General features: G+C 39.8%; 1 protein-coding gene and 1 long non-coding RNA gene across 4 annotated transcripts in view; one reads left to right on the top strand and one right to left on the bottom strand.

Moving 5' to 3' along the window:
- Nucleotides 1–5,675, bottom strand: part of USP3 (ubiquitin specific peptidase 3) — a 111,957-nt gene extending 106,282 nt beyond the window's left edge. The window contains exon 1 of one of the 2 annotated variants that reach the window (XM_001366215.5): nt 5,301–5,675. In XM_001366215.5, the coding sequence (XP_001366252.1) occupies nt 5,301–5,391 (91 nt within the window). In that variant the 5' untranslated portion in view covers nt 5,392–5,675. Of the gene's footprint in view, nt 1–4,609; nt 4,815–5,300 lie in introns of those variants that run through there. The other variant, XM_007479546.3, reaches the window with a different exon arrangement.
- Nucleotides 5,235–10,268, top strand: LOC103105229 (uncharacterized). 2 transcript variants are annotated; one of them, XR_460608.3, is made up of 4 exons: nt 5,235–5,376; nt 6,494–6,575; nt 8,464–8,604; nt 9,343–10,268. It is a non-coding gene; the product is annotated as an uncharacterized LOC103105229 (long non-coding RNA). The 2 variants fall into 2 exon arrangements; XR_460607.2 differs by lacking the exon at nt 8,464–8,604.
- Nucleotides 10,269–17,719: the final 7,451 nt, after the last annotated feature.

Genomic DNA, 17,719 nt, shown 5'->3' with positions numbered 1-17,719 from the left:
AGCTTTCTGATATTTTTCTGCTTAGTCTATATTTAACAGTTAGTACACAATTTAGAAAATAATTTCGAAAAACTAGTTTTCAAAGGTATTTTGAAGTAGTAGAAACAGACAAGGTACCTACAGATCCCTAAAGGAAGAAACAGGACATTTTGAAGGTAAATTAGATGAGCCTATTTAAGATCCACAAAAATATAAACATTGCTTTATCATCAAGACAAAAAAACCCAACTACTTAAGTTTTTTTTTTTAATTTATACACACATGTATATTGTAAGCAGCTCTCCAAAATTGATCATCCAGTTTTCCTTGTCTCCATTCACATTTGCCATTTTTACTTATTTATCTAGCTCCATCAACCCCCTTCATATACTGATGCAAATGTATTAAATGAAAACAAAATATGACTTCATGTTCAAAAGAAATATATTTCATACAAATGCCATAAAAAGGGGAAAGTAACAATCTGTTAAATTCCTTTTGTACTCATTCAAATCCTTTCATTTTCAGAATTGTTATTTGCTGATTTTAATGATTTTAACAACTTTGTAAATGGTCACTTGCTCTCTGGTATGTTAGAGTTCTAATTTACTATAGTTTTGGCATTAAAACTCTGGGGGAAGCCAGAGAAAAGTGAAATATTTTCCAAGGAAATAATTCTTTTGCAATTACTTGTAAGATAATGTTCCAGAGGTAATGACTGAATAGATTTGGAATAAGTCAGTGTCACAATTAACTATATGACCTTGAACGAGTCATTAAACTTCTAATGAAGTTCAGTTTTCTCATTAGTAAAAGTGTGACAATAATACCTGAAGCAGAAGGACTTGGAACAGAGGATCCCTATCGGTTCTAATTCCTCAATAATTTTTTACTATTTGAGGGATTCTTGGGCAAGTCACTTCCTCTATCTTGCTTACATCAGAAGATTTCTCAGTATCTCTTATAAATACCACGATGCTATTATTATTATGTAAGGCTTTATTATTCTACCCAAAGTCTGGGGTCTCAACATAAAACCGGTTTAAAATTAGGGCAAGACAGGGATAACATTTCATCTACGATACATACAAAAACTAATCCTATCCTTTAGGCAAAATTCTGCCCTGCCTCCTAAAAGACTGAAAAACAAATGCTTTTTAAAGAGATTAAGTATTAAAATCTGAGAGGCAAATATAACACAAAACAATCCATTACTCCATGTAGGCGATTTCTCATCTTGGTAAATAATAGTTGACACTATTTCTTGACATGAACACTCGACTGGTCCATTTTCAACATTAGGGGAAAAAAATACAGAATCTAAAGAACAGAATTAATCAAAAGATGTTCCCCAAAATCTAGAACTCAAGGAGAATAAAAAACCCACAATGTTCTAATAGTCTTCTTAAGAGATACTTATGTCAGGATACTTTAAAGTTCCCATATTGTAAAAAAAGTTTCTTCAGTTTTAACAATCTATATGATTTATACATTTCAAAAGCTTTAAGTTTCTTCAGAGATACTATTGATACTAGCAACCAGCCTCTGAACCTTGAACATTTCTCTGAGTTAGGTATCTGATAAAAGGAAATTAAGTGTCCTTCAAATGATAAAGAAAGAAGTATTACAAAATTACAGTCTAGCATAGTGTTTTACAGAATGGGATAAAATAAACAATCCTTGATTTGAAAGTATAGGCCATAATTACTATTTATATTGTCCAACCCAGCAGAATTGAACCTAACATAGGTCTTGGGCCCATTTAAATTCTAAGAGGATATTTTTGTAGTTTCCTTTATAATATCCTTCTCTACTGTATGAACTCCAAGGATAATACTAAGGCTCTAGTATAGTATTACCTCTTATTGTTCCCATTCTAAAAAAGAACTTTTCTTTCAATAAAGGCATAATTAGACATCCATCTAGCAAGGGTACCTCAAGACATCAGGTACTATGCACTCTGCTTTCTTACCCTGAAAGCTTATAAACCAGAGAAATCCAAGATTTCTTAAGAAAACAGTATCAAGATCTGATCTTTTCAAAATAGTGAAATAGTTGTAAAATTGAGATTTGAACTCTGGACTTCAATCCCCACAAGTCCTTGCTCCACTTCCCCAAAATGCTTTGTAATCTCACGGAATTCTGAGGTGGGCGAGATCGAGAAGGTACTCAAGCTGATTGCAAAGGCTTTTGAGGGCTCTCTCTTTTTGGACTTCCGTTTTAGAGCAGATGTGGCTCTTTCCATAATGTAGGTGAGGTCTTGTCTAGGCCTCTGGCCTAGGCACGTTTTCCTTATCCTGTATTTTCTTTAATCCTTAATCTTCAATAAACCTCTAAAAATATAATACTCCTTGCAGAGAGAAACTAATTTCTACCTGCCTCAGTCTCCCCTAAATTTTAATCTTTACATAGTTAAGAATCCTATGATTGCACGACTTAAGGATTAATTGAATTCAATTATTAACTTAATTACTTATTACTAAAATAGTCAAGACCTTGTAGAAACAATCAAATCAAGCTCAGCACCATTCTAGGTAAGATCCACAACAAGAACAGGAAGTCTGGATGGGAAGCCATTATAAAATGATTTAATTCATTACTACAAAGTGGAATCAACTTTATCAAGCATGAGAAGCCATTTTTAAGGGCAAAATATTCATGGATCCCCATGCAGTATTCACTGGTTATATACTTCTCAAAGACAAAAAGCTATTATAATTTCAATAAATTTGATTTTAAATGTTACAGCTACAAACACATTTGGAAATGAAACTGTGCGAATGTATGTTTTTTTTTTAAATAGGCCTACTGTTTAGTCTAAAGATGATGTGTTTATTTTATGGATTTTCATACCCCTTCTAGTAAGTTCAGAGTCCCTTTGGTTAAGAAACATTCAAAGAGAAAAAGAATCTAAAATAATAATTTGTCACATTGGTTCTACAGATTCAAGTAACAATACCATCAACAGTCTTTAAAACAGGTGGAAACAAATCCTGAGGCAAGATATAAAAATGCAATCTTACTTTAGTGGCTAGAAATTACCCTTACTGCTAAATAAGTTTGCCAAATCTTTCAAGTTTATTCTTGTTTCAGCAAAAGAATACTTCCATAGAAAACCTCTCTAAAGCAACACTACTTAAATACAGTATTTCGTTTTTATTTTATTAATCTCTCAAGAAGAGGCTGTATCTTTCTGTACCTCTTTTCTTAAAAAAATTGAAATCTGACTAGTTGAGATACAACTGACTCACTAGGGCATTATCTATTCACTTTCACAAATTTCCTTTTTTTAGACTGAGTATGTATTCAAATGTATTATTCATCCCAAAATTTAGTATGATTTTACTTAAGAAAGAATACCAAATGTGAAAATTCAATCACTCTGGATTACAACTATTTAGCAAAGATTAGTACTGAGAATGTTAATATTCCTCAACTTTGCATTCTGATATATTGGTGGTGTGATATGTAGTAAAGAGAGTAAAGACTTGTGTTAAGAGGAACTCAGTTTGAATCCTGCCTCAGGCAACTTACCTTGAGTCCCTGGACAAGTAAATCATTTCATCTCTCTGGGCCTCAATTTCCTCATTTGTAAAATGAGAGGGCTGGATTCAAAAGACCTAGGAGGTCCCTTCCAGCTCTAAAATGTATGATTCAAGGAGTCTATAGATTTGAAGGCTAAATTTATATGTAGAAAACAGCTTATTTTACATTTGCCCACTTTTGCAAAAGAAAAGCAAGACCCGACTGTAAAATAAATTAACCTATAATCTTTACCGAGAAAAAAAAATCTGGTCTAACAAAAGCAAGCAGTAATAAATCGCACAGTTCTGTTCCAACAAACTGCAGATTTCTGTCAGGCTATAGATTTCTTCAGACTATGATTAATTTCTCTTTGTACTGATGTGAATAGTTTTTTAAAGCAAACCCACATTTCAAAAATCCAGTATTCCGACCAAAAAAACCCCCAACTTTGTAAAGGACTCTACAGAATCCCCTGTCACCTTGTCTCCAATCTGAAATAAGAACATAAGCCAGACAATTCAAGCTTTATAATTTTCAAAAAAATAATACACGACTCTCCCAGAACATACTAGTGTTTTTATTTTAAATTCATATTCATTTTTTAAAATGCAAACAACTACAGATAATCTCGAAGATGACAACACAAAGACTGAAACGGCATCACCAGTGCCCTCTACCAGGAAGTAATCAGAGCAGCTTCAATGGTGCAAATTACAGACAATAAGGAGGTACTACCATCGATCGACCCAAGTGGCCCCAATTCTTTACATGATTTTTAAAAGCCTTGAATAAACGTTCTGGCATTTCTATAATATCTATACTAAGGATTTCAAGAACAGTGTTCCTTCTTGAGTCCTCCATACGTTATATAAAGACCCCTTTTCTCAGAACAGAGAATATATATGACCTTACCATCCCTCCAAGAAACGAAAAAAAAGCAGTTGTTTTCTCTTTCAAAAGCAGCTTACTTATTTCTAAAACTTCATGAACCGTGGCTCAGGGAAAGAACCCAATCCTCCACCGCCCTGAACTTTTATTAATAATGACTCAAAGGACTCTCCGGGCAGCCCCCCCACCCCCGGCCCCGGAGAGGGGCTTGGGATACCTGAGCTTTGCGTGTTAGGATGAGGAGTCATTCTCGAGGGGACAAGGGGTCACTGGCGAACTCCCACTGTCCCCGCCCCAAGTCCTAGACAACAAGAACCTTCCTTGGGGCCACGGTCCGAAGGGCCCAGACAAAGCTGGACGAGGGGGAAGGGGTAAAAAGGGAAAGAGGCTTTAGTCTTTCCTGTCCTGGGTCCGAGGAAAGGATGACCAACGACGGGAAGCTGCGCACGTGTGGTCCTCCAGCCGGGCGCGGGGAGAAAGAGGGGGCGGGGGGGAGCCTGACGGACAGACCGAGGAAGGGGGAGAGTGGGGGGGTGCAGGAAGGGCTTTGTGCAAACTCCGCAAGCCCGGGGACAGGGCGAGGGAGGGGGCGCCCAGATACAAAGGGAAGGGGGGGGGTGTCCCACACAAGCACACATATATACGCGCGCGCGCGCACGTCCCGGCTGTCGTCTCCCCAGTCCGAGGGAGCGCCCCAAAGGCGAGTCCCGACGCCTCCTCCCTCAGGCCGGGCGAAACAAAGGAGGCTCGGTTCTGGCCTGGACCTGGCCCGGCTCCCCGCACCCACGTACCCACGCACTCACTCCCCACCCCTCCGCCGTAGGGCCCGCAACAGGCCAGGCCTGGCGGAGCCGCGGCCTCGGGTGAAGGAAGAGCAAGCGGCCCGGGGCCGGCGGGGCGGAACTCACCGCTGCAGCACCAGGATGACGGGGAGCCGTTGGGGAACTTGGCCGAGTCCGGGACGATGCAGACGCTGGAGCTGAGGTGAGGGCACTCCATGGCCAGGGAAGTAGGTGGGGGGAGGAAACGGAGGCTCCGGGGACTGGAGGGCGGGGGGGGGGGGCGGGGGGACAGCGACTGCGGCTTGGTATCCGTTCCCTCTCCGCCCGGCGCTCTGGAGGCGGTGGCGGTTGCGTCCCACAGCCCTCCGCGTCAAAGACAACTGCGCGATCCGGACGCCGGGTTTTCCCACGCGCCCCGCTTGTCTTTCCGACAGCCCGTTCCGGAGAAAGGGCTTATCCGAGCTCCGGGTTCTACGAGCCGCTCCCACGGGGGCGGGGGCGGGGGCGGGGGGCGGGGCGGGCTAGGGCCTCCACCCACTCAGCCCCGCCCTCCCTCCGCCCCACCCATCTCCGCCTCTGCCCCGCCGTGAGCCCCCAGCGTACGCTAGAGCGCAGGAGGGAGGAGCTTGAAAGAATGCTGCAAAAAAGTTAGCCCCAGAAGTGCCCAACTTCTTCAGTGTTAATGTAACCCCTTAATTCATAGGCTTTTCCCTATTACCTAGAAGGCGGGGAGCCCTGGATTTGGAGTGATCTCTTTTTCCAGGGGAATGAATGAATAAATCAGGGTATAACCACCCTCACAATCCCGTCCGATAATACGAGGATCAAATATCAAATACTCTTATTTGGTGTTCAAAGGCCTCCATAACTTGACCCCTTGCAAGCTTCTTACTCCTTCTATATCTCACCTTGGATTCTGTGATTAGTGACACAGGCAGGCCTCCTTCCCTTTCCTAGAACAAGACGCTCCCAGGCATTTTCACTGACCAGAATTCAATCCTTACTTCTCCCCACATCCGGGCGATATTTTAAGTACAATTTAGAATCCTACTTTCTAAAGAAAGCTTTCCCAAACACCCTTAATTCTAGTGCCTTCTTTTAATTTATTTTCATATTCACCTTGTCTGTATCTTTTTCATCTATTCATCTTTGTATGTATCATAGTTGTTTGCCTGTTGTGAGCTTCTAGAGAGTAGGGACTCCTTTTCACTGTTCTTTTTGTATTCCTCACAGTGCCTGGCATATAGTAGGCACTAAAGAAATGTTTAGTAACTGAATCAAGATTAAAATTTGAAGCATTTGTCTTCCTTGTTTCACAGATGATCGGACACTTGCCAAAGATGGTATTTGCAGCCACAGCCTTATCCAGAAATCTCACATTTGAGGCAGTTGATCATAAAAGTGGGTAACTAATGATATACTGACATGCATATTATGATGATTGCCCATTATAACCCATAAATACACTAGGAAAACATATCCTTGAATATGTAAACACATTCTTCAGCAAATATATGACCCAGAACATAATTCTGAAGAAGGAGTAAAAAATGTCATCTGGGCAAACATCATTTAGAAGTGCTTAGATTCCCTCTGATGGAGAAGGAAATAGATAAGGGCCTTACACATTAATTAGACTAGATTTTGCCACAATATCCAGGCCCAGTCTTAGTTAATTGTCAGTCCCAGGATCTACTATTTAGGTACCTCTTTGGATTCAGGTAAAGAATACTATTAAGTGATTCTCTTCAGATTATCTTTTTAAAAAAACTCTTACCTTCTTAGTATCAATTCTAAGATAAAAAAGCAGCAAGGGCTAGATAATCAGGGTTAAAAGACTTGCCTAGCTAAGAAATACATGTACCCAGGACAACACAGAGGAGCTTATGAGACTATCCACATCCAGAGAAAGAACTGTGGGAACAGAAATGCAGAAGAAAAACATATGATTGATCACGTAGTTCAATGGGGTATGATTAGGGTTTTGATGTTAAAATCTCACTCTACTGCAAGTATGAATAACATGGAAATAGATTTTGAACAATGATACATGTATATCCCAGTGGAATTGCTGCTTGTCAGCTGGGGGTGAGGGGAAGGGGGATTAATCATGAATCATCTAACCATGAGAAAATATTCTAAATTTTAAAAAAATTTAAATATATGAAGCCACATTTGAACCCAAGTCCTTCTGACTCCAGAATGGTGTTCTATCCACTGTATTACCTAGTCACCCCAGATTTTTATCTTTAAATACTAACAGTTGTTGGAGTCTGTGATACTCTCCTAACAGAGACATGAAAGAAAATACCTGACCAACAGGGTCTTAAAATCTAGCAAAGGCTAAGTTACTCAAAGAGGTTTCTGAAGACATTGAATTCCAGCTCTGCTACTTACTAACTCTATGATCCTGGGCAACTCTCTCTGGTTTTGTTTCCTCATCTATAGTCCATCCCAGATACACACTCTGTGAGAACAAGCTCATTCTAAGTTGAGAGGATGAATTTCAGAGTTATCATGACTTGGACCATGATAGATGGTGGAAGAATGTGGATAGGTGGAAAAGAAGGGGTATGGTATGGTTAAGGGAGGAGCAGTTAAGAGGAGTATGAATGAGAATAATCCAATGACTACAGCTTCTGTTACAATAATAGTGATGATGATACTTTTACACTTATCTATGTTTACAAAATACCTCCTGTACAGAATTCCTGAGGGTAGGTTGGGCAGCTGTGACTATTCATGTATTGCAGATAAAAAAAACTGAGGCTCAGAAAAACGATTTGCTTGTGGTCAAACAGTCAATTAAAAAGTATTTATTAATCGTTTATTATATGCCAAGCATTGTGCTAAGTGAAAATGGAATTGGAGCTAAACTTTGGAGGTATTCTCCCTGCTAAAAGTAATGAAGGAAAGCATTTCAAGCAGGGGGAGACAGCCAGTGAAAAGAAATAGAAAGGAACTTTCTGTGAAGAATAGCAAGAAGGCCAATTTAGCTGGGTAGTAGAATACACTAAGATTGATGTGTAACAGGTTTGTAAAAGGACTCTGGAGAAAGGTTATGAAAGGTTTTAAATGCCAATAGAAGAGTTCGTATTTGAGTGCTGAGACAATATTGAGCCAGCCAATGGAACTTATTGGATTGGAATGACATGGTTAGATCCAAGCTTTAGGAATATCATACAGACTGGTATGTAGGGGATAGATTGAAAAGGAAAGAACCTAAGGCATGGAAACCAATTAAAAACTGGTGTATGCTGATTCCAAGTCCTGTATACTTTCTACACAGTGGCGGTGTTTATATAGGCCATCAAATCAAATTCTGCCAGGGTATTGTTGTATACACAATAAGACTGGGTCCTCTGGAAGTGGCTTTCAAAAGTGGGAAGCTATTCCCATCTTGGACAGTGCCAGAAATGTAGCTACTTTGGTAAGTAGTGCATTTTAAAAATTTATTATTATTATTATTATTTGACTCAAACACACGGTTCATTGTAAAAATAAGATTAAAGCTTGGAAAGACTTTCTCACCACCAGGACTGTACTGTGTAAACACTTGAAGCTAGAGGAGGGGAGGGAGTAGATCGGGTGAAGAGGGAAAGGGTGGGGGACTGGTTAGTTGATTTACTGACTGATGTTGCAATCCTTTGGGTAAAAGGAGAAGAGGAAGAAAGGACAGGAAATGATTAACTAGAAGGGGGCTGTAGAGTAGTTTAAGAGTTGGAAATCTCCTTGAGGCCACTGTTCTGACTGCTATTGACCTCTGAGCTGTGACTTCACTCTACCCTCACCCCACTATGACTTGTTTTATGCCCCCTTCCTTCATTCCCACCCCATGATGAACAGTGTGTGGTGTTGATCCCTTCTCACGTTTTTATGACAGCTGTTTGTTCCCTTTCTCCTCCCCCACCCCTCAAGTCCTTTGCGTTTCTAAGTTAACCAGAGCTGCTCAATAACTTGCCAGATTTTTATCTGCTTGTTAGAGGAAGTCATGGTTCTGTGGTAATAATGACAGAAAGTGAATGACCTAGTACAGAAGGGAAGGGAGAAAGGAAGAAAGTAATATAATATTTGATCTTTGGTGGCAATGTAGCATTCCCAAAAACAAGCTCCCTCAAAGAGTAAGCTCATGTAGTCTGAATTTCTACTGTCTTTTCCCCCTCCATAGAATCAGAAAATTTCGGAGTTGGAAGAGATCTCAGAGTCTAACCTGTACCTGAAATCTACAATATACCTCAATAAGAGATGGCTTCATCATTGTGGTCAAGGTAGTCTTTGCATGAAGTTTTCCAATGAATAGGAACCTACTGCTTCCAAAAGTAGCTCACTCCACTCCTGGATAGCACTAATTTTTGGAAAAAACAAAATTCACTTCCTTACAGCCACCACCAATTACTCCTTCTTTTGCCTTCTGGGACCAAGCAAAACAAATCTAATCCTCCCATATAAGAGCCCTTCAGATGCTTCAATAGCTATGATTCTCCCTCCATCCCCCAAAAGACTTTGCTAGGTAAATAGTCTTAGGTCCTCCAAATGATCTTCATATGCTAAGAACTTGAACCTACTCACCATCCCATTTGCCCTCTTCTCTGGACACTCACCAGCTTATTATCCTTTTCCAAAATTGGTGTCCAAGGCCTAAGCCTTCTGCAAAAGGATTCACTTTCCTGTAATGTGGACCCACTGTAGGTACCTAGAAAGACCAACTAGGAATTCTGAAAGAAGAACCATATGGAGTACAGACTTAACTTCCAGGGAGATGGCAGGAAGGAGGAAGGTGAACCAGCTGCAACAGTTGGAGTCCACTATAGACTCTTGCCCAAAAGTGCTTGGAGCTGGAAGCAATAGAATGACCTAAATATCAGGAAGAGGACAATGGGCAGTTCACAAGGAATGGGGAGAACCCAAGAGTAGTGAGTGCACTTGGGTTATTGGAACTTCCCTTGATGTTGTGAATCTCTTGTAGGGACTGTGACACAAACCACAGAGGAAGTGGTGGGAAGGATGGGATGCTCAATGTAAGAAGTATTACTTGCGATCATTCCCTTTTTTTAGCCCTGGCATGCCTTGTAATAAAGTTCTTTTAAGTTTGAATGCGTTGGTAGCCCCTGTTTCTTGAAGGCAGTAAACTGAAAACTCCTTGGGGAAGAGCTAAAATGAGCCAAATTCAGATGTTCCCACAGATTACTGCTGTGTTGAGGAAAAAAGCCACAAAGAATCATGATTATTGAGAAATCTCCAAGATTGAACTCAGGTCTGTGTAAATCCAAAGCTACTTTCACAATGATATGAGCCATAGGTTATGTCTGCATATTCTTCTATTAGAGTAGAAGTGCTATGAGGGGACAGGAAATGTGTCTTTATAACTTTTTTAATCTTCAAATTTAGCACAATGTTTTTTATTCATATTAGGGTACCATTTGTTCAAGATGTTGGATGACTATTACTTTCCCCACTAGACATTTGATAGTTAATAATACTGAGCATTACTTTATGATATCTTTTTATTTGAATTGTTATTTTACTTTTTTATGTTCCTAGAATCATCTATTTAGGCCCATTAAATTAAATTAATCAAGATTAAATTAATTCATCCTCTTTATTTTACATAGTAGGTAAGGGAATATCTTTAAATTACATGACTTAGAAAGTAGAAGAATCAGAATTTGAATCCAGGTCCCATGCCTTGAAATCCAGCTTTGTTTTGTTTACCTATTGATTTATAAACTGGAAGAGTGGGACCAGATTTACGTATCTTGATATCTCCATAATACTAGAGCAATGCCTTATTCTAGTAAATTAGATATCTATTTTTTTTTTTGGCTTGATTGTTCCTAAAAGCAGGCACACAGGTAGAAAAGAGACTTTTGTGCTTATGTCCCTCACTCTCTGTACCCTATTTCCCCTCCCCACACAAACAGTTTTACAAATAGATACACATCGTCACAAGAAAAGTTACATTAAAAGAAGAATCAATTAAAACAATGAGTGGGCAAATGTGCCAAACCAGAGGTAAGCCAGGGAAGAGCACTCTGGAAAATCCTTTTTTTCAGCCAGTAGTTTCTTCAGCCACATTTAATCCAATGTTTAGTTTGTTGTTCTTGGTCCAAATCCCATTGGCCCTGAAAATTGCTAGCAAACATCGCAGTGCTCTCTGGTGGTAAGGAGTCAACTTCTAACTAAGTATAATGAAACTACGTAGCAGAAATGATTGACTCATCATGCCTGGGGGAAGAGTCTTGGAACACATAGCCTATCATTTAAAATCGTGGAGGGGGAGGAAAAGGGGAAGGAATCTAGGATACAAACCTTGGCAGAGGTTCTTGGCTTTGTCTGTTTGTTTTAGTGGTTAGGTTGCACCAGTCAAGAGAGAAGGACTATGCATTTTAAACCCCCCCCCCAAAATGGGCTTTCTATCCTAAAGCATTTTAAGAATTTGGGGTAAGCCCTGTGCAGTGAGTAGAGGGTGGAAAGAAGAATGATGATGAAAAATGGAGGCCTGGAATTTTCTACTTCCTTTTGCTACTCTGACTTGCAAGTGTTCAACCTCAAGGATACATTTATCCACGGGTCTGATCTTATTCAGGCTGAAGGGGGAACAGAAGCACAGAAGCCTAAACTCATTAAAGACTGATTGGAGCTGGTAAGCCAGTTTAATCATTCACAGTGAGAAATCAATCCTCCCAACAAAGAAACCACATTTAGATTTGGCACCCAGCACACAGGCACACACTCACATGCACAGAGTACCTGGCACAAAGTTATAAATCAATAAGCATTTGTTAATCCTCTGTACTAGTCACTGGGCTGGGAGCTGGGATATAAAGACAACAAATAATAAACTAGTCCCCACCAGAAAGAAACATACATTCTAGCAGGGGAGACCACAAGGAAGCATCTATTAAATATCTATTGAATTGAATCAGAGGGCAGGTGGATAAGTATATAATATGGTTGATACGAATGATATCACTGCAGAGTCTGCCTGTCACTCCCAGCTGCTCCTGCCACCTCTACTCTACCTTCAGCCAGTGCTAGAAACAGACTCAGTGGAATTTATCTCCAAATTCCCTATGTTCTGTGATCAATATTTACATACTAGCATCCTTGACAACTTTGGGGATTTGCTTTAATTCCCAGATGCCTGAAAGACCTGGCCTGATTTACTAGAAAATACACTACATTTTGAGCTATCAGTACTCCCTTTTTTAATCTAGAATCCAATTAAAATAATCAGGTGGTGTGGTGGTTTTTATAGTGTTGTACAGTGATACCTGAAAAGCATAGAAGCCTAGTCATAATCCTGGAATGACTTCTGAATTATCAAAGAAATGATCCATTATGGTTAGTGTAGGTTTTTTTTTTAATGGTTCATAGCCTTTTCACATAAATTATCTCTTTCAATCCTCACAGCAGTTCTATGAGGTTAGTAGAACAGATACTATTTCCCCATTTTACTGGCTTAAAAACAGTAGCTCAGGGAAATTAAGAGAGACACTATTATATAGGGCAAGAGCACTCATTCTCATAGTGGGCTCCTAGAGCAATGATTTTGCTGACTTTGAACAGCCTCTTTTGCCCAGTTCATAGGAGTGTATACATTAAGAGCTAGCAGGGTCCTTAAAGGTTATGGTGATACATTGGATAGACAGCCAGGTCTAAAGTCAGGAAGACTTGAATTTAATTCTTGTCTCAGATCCCAGATAAATCACTTCATTGCTGTTTACCTCAGTTTCCTCTTCTGTAAAATGGGCATAATAATAACACCTATCTGCCACAATTGTTGTGAGGATCAAATGAGATAATTGTAAAGCATACTTAGCACAGTACCTGGCATACAGTAAGTGCTAAATACATCTTAGCTATTATGATATGGTCACAGGAGTATAGCATCATCAATCCATGTTTTTTAGCCAACTTCTCACCAACTGACTTGATTCAGGGCTCAGAGACTTATGTTTTAAATATCTTTACCCTTCCTGCTCCTGAACTCCTGCCCCAAGGCTCTCTTGATTAATGAGTCCTTTATCTCAACTACTATTTTAGACAGACCCCAGGCATACATCAGGGCAGCTAGGTGTTGAAGTGAATGGAGGGCTGGACCTGGAGTCTGGAAGACTGAGTTCAAATTTGGACTAGCTGTGTGACCCTGGGGAAGTCACTTATCCCTGTTTGCCTCAGTTCCCTAATCTGTAATGAAAGCTGGAGAAGGAAAAAAGCAAACCATTTCAGTATCTTTGCCAAGGAAACCAAAAATAGGGGAGGGGGAACAGTTGGGTGGCACAGTGGAGTGAGAGCCAGGCCTAGAGATGGGAGGTCCTGGGTTCAAATCTGGGCTCAGACATTTCCTAGCTGTGTGACCCTGGGCAAATTATTTAACCCCCATTGCCTAATCCTTACCACTCTTCTGCCTTAGAACAAATATACAGTATTGATTCTAAAACAGAAGGTAAGGCTTAAAAAAAAAAAGAGAAAGCCCTAAATGGGATCACAAAGGGTCATATATAACTGAAAAAAAAAAGCAACTAAATAACAACAAAGAGGCCATCTTCTACCGAAATGCCTTGTTGGTACTTTCTAGAACAAGACCCTCTTCTAATTCTGGAACCAGAGCCATAATCATTCAACTTTTGTTCCTGGAAAGGATGTTTTTCTAATCACTTATAACTCCATACCCTATAACTTTCCAAATCAAAATACCCCTCCCTGGCCCCCACTCCCTCATATGTGTGGTCTCCATGTATCAAAATGTGAGCTCCTTAAGGGCAGGAACTGTCTTTGCTCTTGTATTTTACCTTCAGAATTTAGCATCATGCTTGCCACATAGTTGTTGTTGTTGGTTGTCTCTCAAACCGAGGATGACGATTGTCTTTGTGCGTTTTTGTGCACAGACACTTGTGCATGAAGATTTAAGTGGAAAAATCGATGCACAGAGAGTCCCACTCTCTCGGTGTTGGAAGCCTGGGTCCAGTGGCACGAAAAGTCATTACACCTGGAGACTTCCTCAGCTGTATTGGATGGCCGTGTTGAGTAAGCACTTAATAAGTGTCTTGTAACTTATTTTAGAGTTGAGAGGGACCTCAGAGATCAAGAGACCCTCATTTTAAAGATAAGGAAACAGGTTCAAAATGGGTTAAGTAGCTTGGCTAAATAAGTGACAGAACCAACATTTGAACTGAGGTTCTCTAATTCCAAATATTTCATTTTACATATGAAGAAACTGAGGCCCAGAGATTCAGTGACTCAGTCTAGATCCCCAATTACTAAATAACCAAACTAGGATTCAAACCCAGGTCTGCTGATTCCAAATTCCACACTCTTTCCTCTGCACTACATTATTTCCCATCTCTAACAGAAGAGGGTTGAATGAAATGACTTCTAGGTCTCTTCAAGCCCCAAAGACTTAATATTCTTCAAGTCTGATATCTGTAAGTTTACTCAGTGAGTAATGGGGGTAGCTCAAAACTAGACCCTAGGTCCCCAGAGTGCCCAGGTATGCCTGAGAACATCAGCCTCGTGTATTGGGATGGCATACTGAACAATCAGAAGAATTGCCTTTAAGTCCTGCTCTACCCCTAACTAGACTTAAGCAAAGCACTTTGTAGTTGTGAATATAAGCCTCCTTTTGGGTGCCGTGAAGGATCTGGCCATGGGCCATTGCTCCAGCTCCTCTAATTGGAACTACTCCAGGGAACTTTTACAGTTATTCCCAAGGCTTTCACCTCTTACTGTTTGCTCATTTTCCCTCATGACTCAATTCCATAGAGTTTGGGTTGTGTTGAAGAAGCAGACACCAGCTAGAGCAAGAAGTTATGGCAGTAGCAGCAGCAAGAGGAAAATAAATAGGGAATAAGTGCTTCAGAACTTGGAACCTAGGGAACAGCCTGGACCCTCTTGGTCCCTGAGCCAGTTTGCTTTCCCAGGCTCAATGAGCACTCCATCTCAACACATACTTATTCCTTTTTACTACAGTAACAACCTTTACCAAATGAACAAGTTCTTTCCTTCACATACCTGTCTCTACATACTTTAGACTTCAAAAAGCATATCCTCTCATTTTAAAAAATTCTTACCAAGATAGAAGAACAGCAATCGAGGTTAAGTGACTTGCCCAGGTTCACACAGTTAGGAAGTGACTGCAGGCAGATTTGAATCCAGATCCTCCCTCCTGACTCCAGGCCTCCTGCTTTATCCTCTGTGCTACCTAATTGCACCAAAAAAGCTATATTTAGGTTTTTTTTATTTTTTTTTACCTTAATAACAAATTTTCTCATAATTTTTTGAGCTTATATGATCCATATTGTCTCCCTCTCTTCTTCCCTCCCCACTCCTGGAGCTGACAAGCAATTCAATATGCATTATATGTGTATTATCACACAAAACATGTGTCCCTATTATTCATTTTTGTAAATAAATAAGCTTATAAAACCAAAACCCCCAAACATATATCCAAATAAACAAATTATAAGTCATATGTTTCCATCTGTATTGCTACTCTAACAGTTCTTTCTCTGGAGGTGGATAGCAGTCTAAAAAGAATATTTTCTATGGTTTATTTAGGAAAAGGGACTGGGGTTGTGATCTCATTAAGATAGGAAATTCTCTAAAAAGAGAAGCTCCCTTCACCAATGAAGGTTGGCACCTTCTCCACAACCTTATAGTCTTAGAGCATTGCCTAAACTCTAGACCCTAAAGGTTTCAGAAGTTAAGTGACTTACCCAGAGTGACACAATATGGGTCAGAGGCCAGACTTGACCTTTGACCTCCCTGGCTCAGAGGCCAGCTCTTTATCAGCTGTTAGGGTAGAGTGGGGAGAGATGATGTAGGGAAAGGGAGAATTTACAAAGGAAAAAGAATACCAAAATCCAGAAATAATATATTAGTAAGTTAAAAGCAGCATGTTTTAATGGATAGAGAGCTGGCCATGAAGCCAGGAAGACCTGAAACAAACAAGCTGTATAATCCTGGAAAAGTCCCATAACCATTTAATGCTCTAGGCAACTCTGAAATTGAGTTTCAGAGAAGGTGCTGATCAGTATTGATAGAAGGAATTTCCTTTCCTGGAAGACCCTATTATAATTAAATCATAGGACTATGTTCTGTCCTCCTCTCTTTTATTTTTTTTTTGTAAAGATGTTTTATTTTACCAATTACGTGTAATAACAAATTTTCATACAAGTTCTCCAAAGCTATATGATCCAAATTGTCTCCCTCCCTCTGTTCCCTTCTACTTCCCTGAGCTGGCAAGCAATTCAATCTGGATTATACAGGTATTATCATGTAAAACTTCTCCTTTTTGTAAGAGAATAATCATATAAACCAAAACTCCAAAATAAAAACCCAAATAAACTTAAGTGAAAAATCATATGGTTTGGTCTGCATTCTGTCCCTGGAGGTGGATAGCATTCTTTGTCCCAAGTCCCTCATAATTGTCCTGTATCATTATATTGCTGAGAGTAGCTAAGTCTATGACAGTTGATCAGTGTACAATATTGCTGTTACCATACACAATATTCTCCTGGTTCTGCTTATTTTACTCTGCATCTGCTTGTGTAGGTCTTTCCAGTTCTTTATGAAATCATCCTGTTCATCATTTCTTACATCACAATAAATAGTATTCCATAACATGCCACAGTTTATTCAGCCATTCCCCAATTGATGAACATCCCTTCAATTTCCAGTTCTTTGCCAAACAAACAAAAAGGGCTGCTGTAAATCTTTTTGGACAAGTAGGTCCTTTCCCCTTTTTAAGAAAATCTCTTTGGGGAGCAGAACCAGGAGAATGTTGTACACAGAAAAGGATACACTGTGGCACAATCGAATGTAATGAACTTCTCTACTAGCAGCAATGCAATGATCCAGGACAATTCTGAGGGACTTATGAGAAAGAACGCTATTCACATCCTGAGAAAGAACTGTGGGAGCAGAAACACAGAAGAAAAACAACTGCTTGATCACATGGGTTGATGGGAATATGATTGGGGATGTAAACTCTAAATGATCCCCCTAATGTAAAACAGGTCTTGATCAAGGATACACATAAAACCCAGTGGAATTGCTCATTGGCTATGGGAAGGGGGTGGGAGAAGGGGAGGGAAGGAAGGTGAATCATGTAACCATGGGAAAATATTCTAAATTAATTAAATAAATGAACTTGAAAAAAAATCTCTTTGGGATAAAGACCTGGTATTTGTTTTATAGCCCTTTGGAGATAGTTCCAAATTGCCCTCTAGAATGGTTGGATCAGTTCACAACTCTACCAGCAATGCATTAGTGTCCCAATTTTGAAATATCCCCTCCAACATGTATCACCTTTATCAATATTCTAATTAAAAGCTAAAGTAACAACAACCAAAAAAAAAAAAACAAAACAAAAGCCACCATCCAATCCCAAAACTTAATAGTATCTACTCTAATTATCAATCTCCCTGACTTCCTTTAAGTTCCATTTAAAATCCCACCATTTAGAGGAAGTCTTGCCCAACCCTCTTATTTCCAGGGCTTTCCTTTTTTTATTATTTCCTAATTGTTTTATTTATAGCTTG

Source organism: Monodelphis domestica, chromosome 1, assembly GCF_027887165.1.
Source record: "Monodelphis domestica isolate mMonDom1 chromosome 1, mMonDom1.pri, whole genome shotgun sequence".
Taxonomy (NCBI): domain Eukaryota; kingdom Metazoa; phylum Chordata; class Mammalia; order Didelphimorphia; family Didelphidae; genus Monodelphis; species Monodelphis domestica.
The sequence above is the reverse complement of the archived record's forward strand: the minus strand, read 5'-3'. Positions and strand labels throughout refer to the sequence as shown.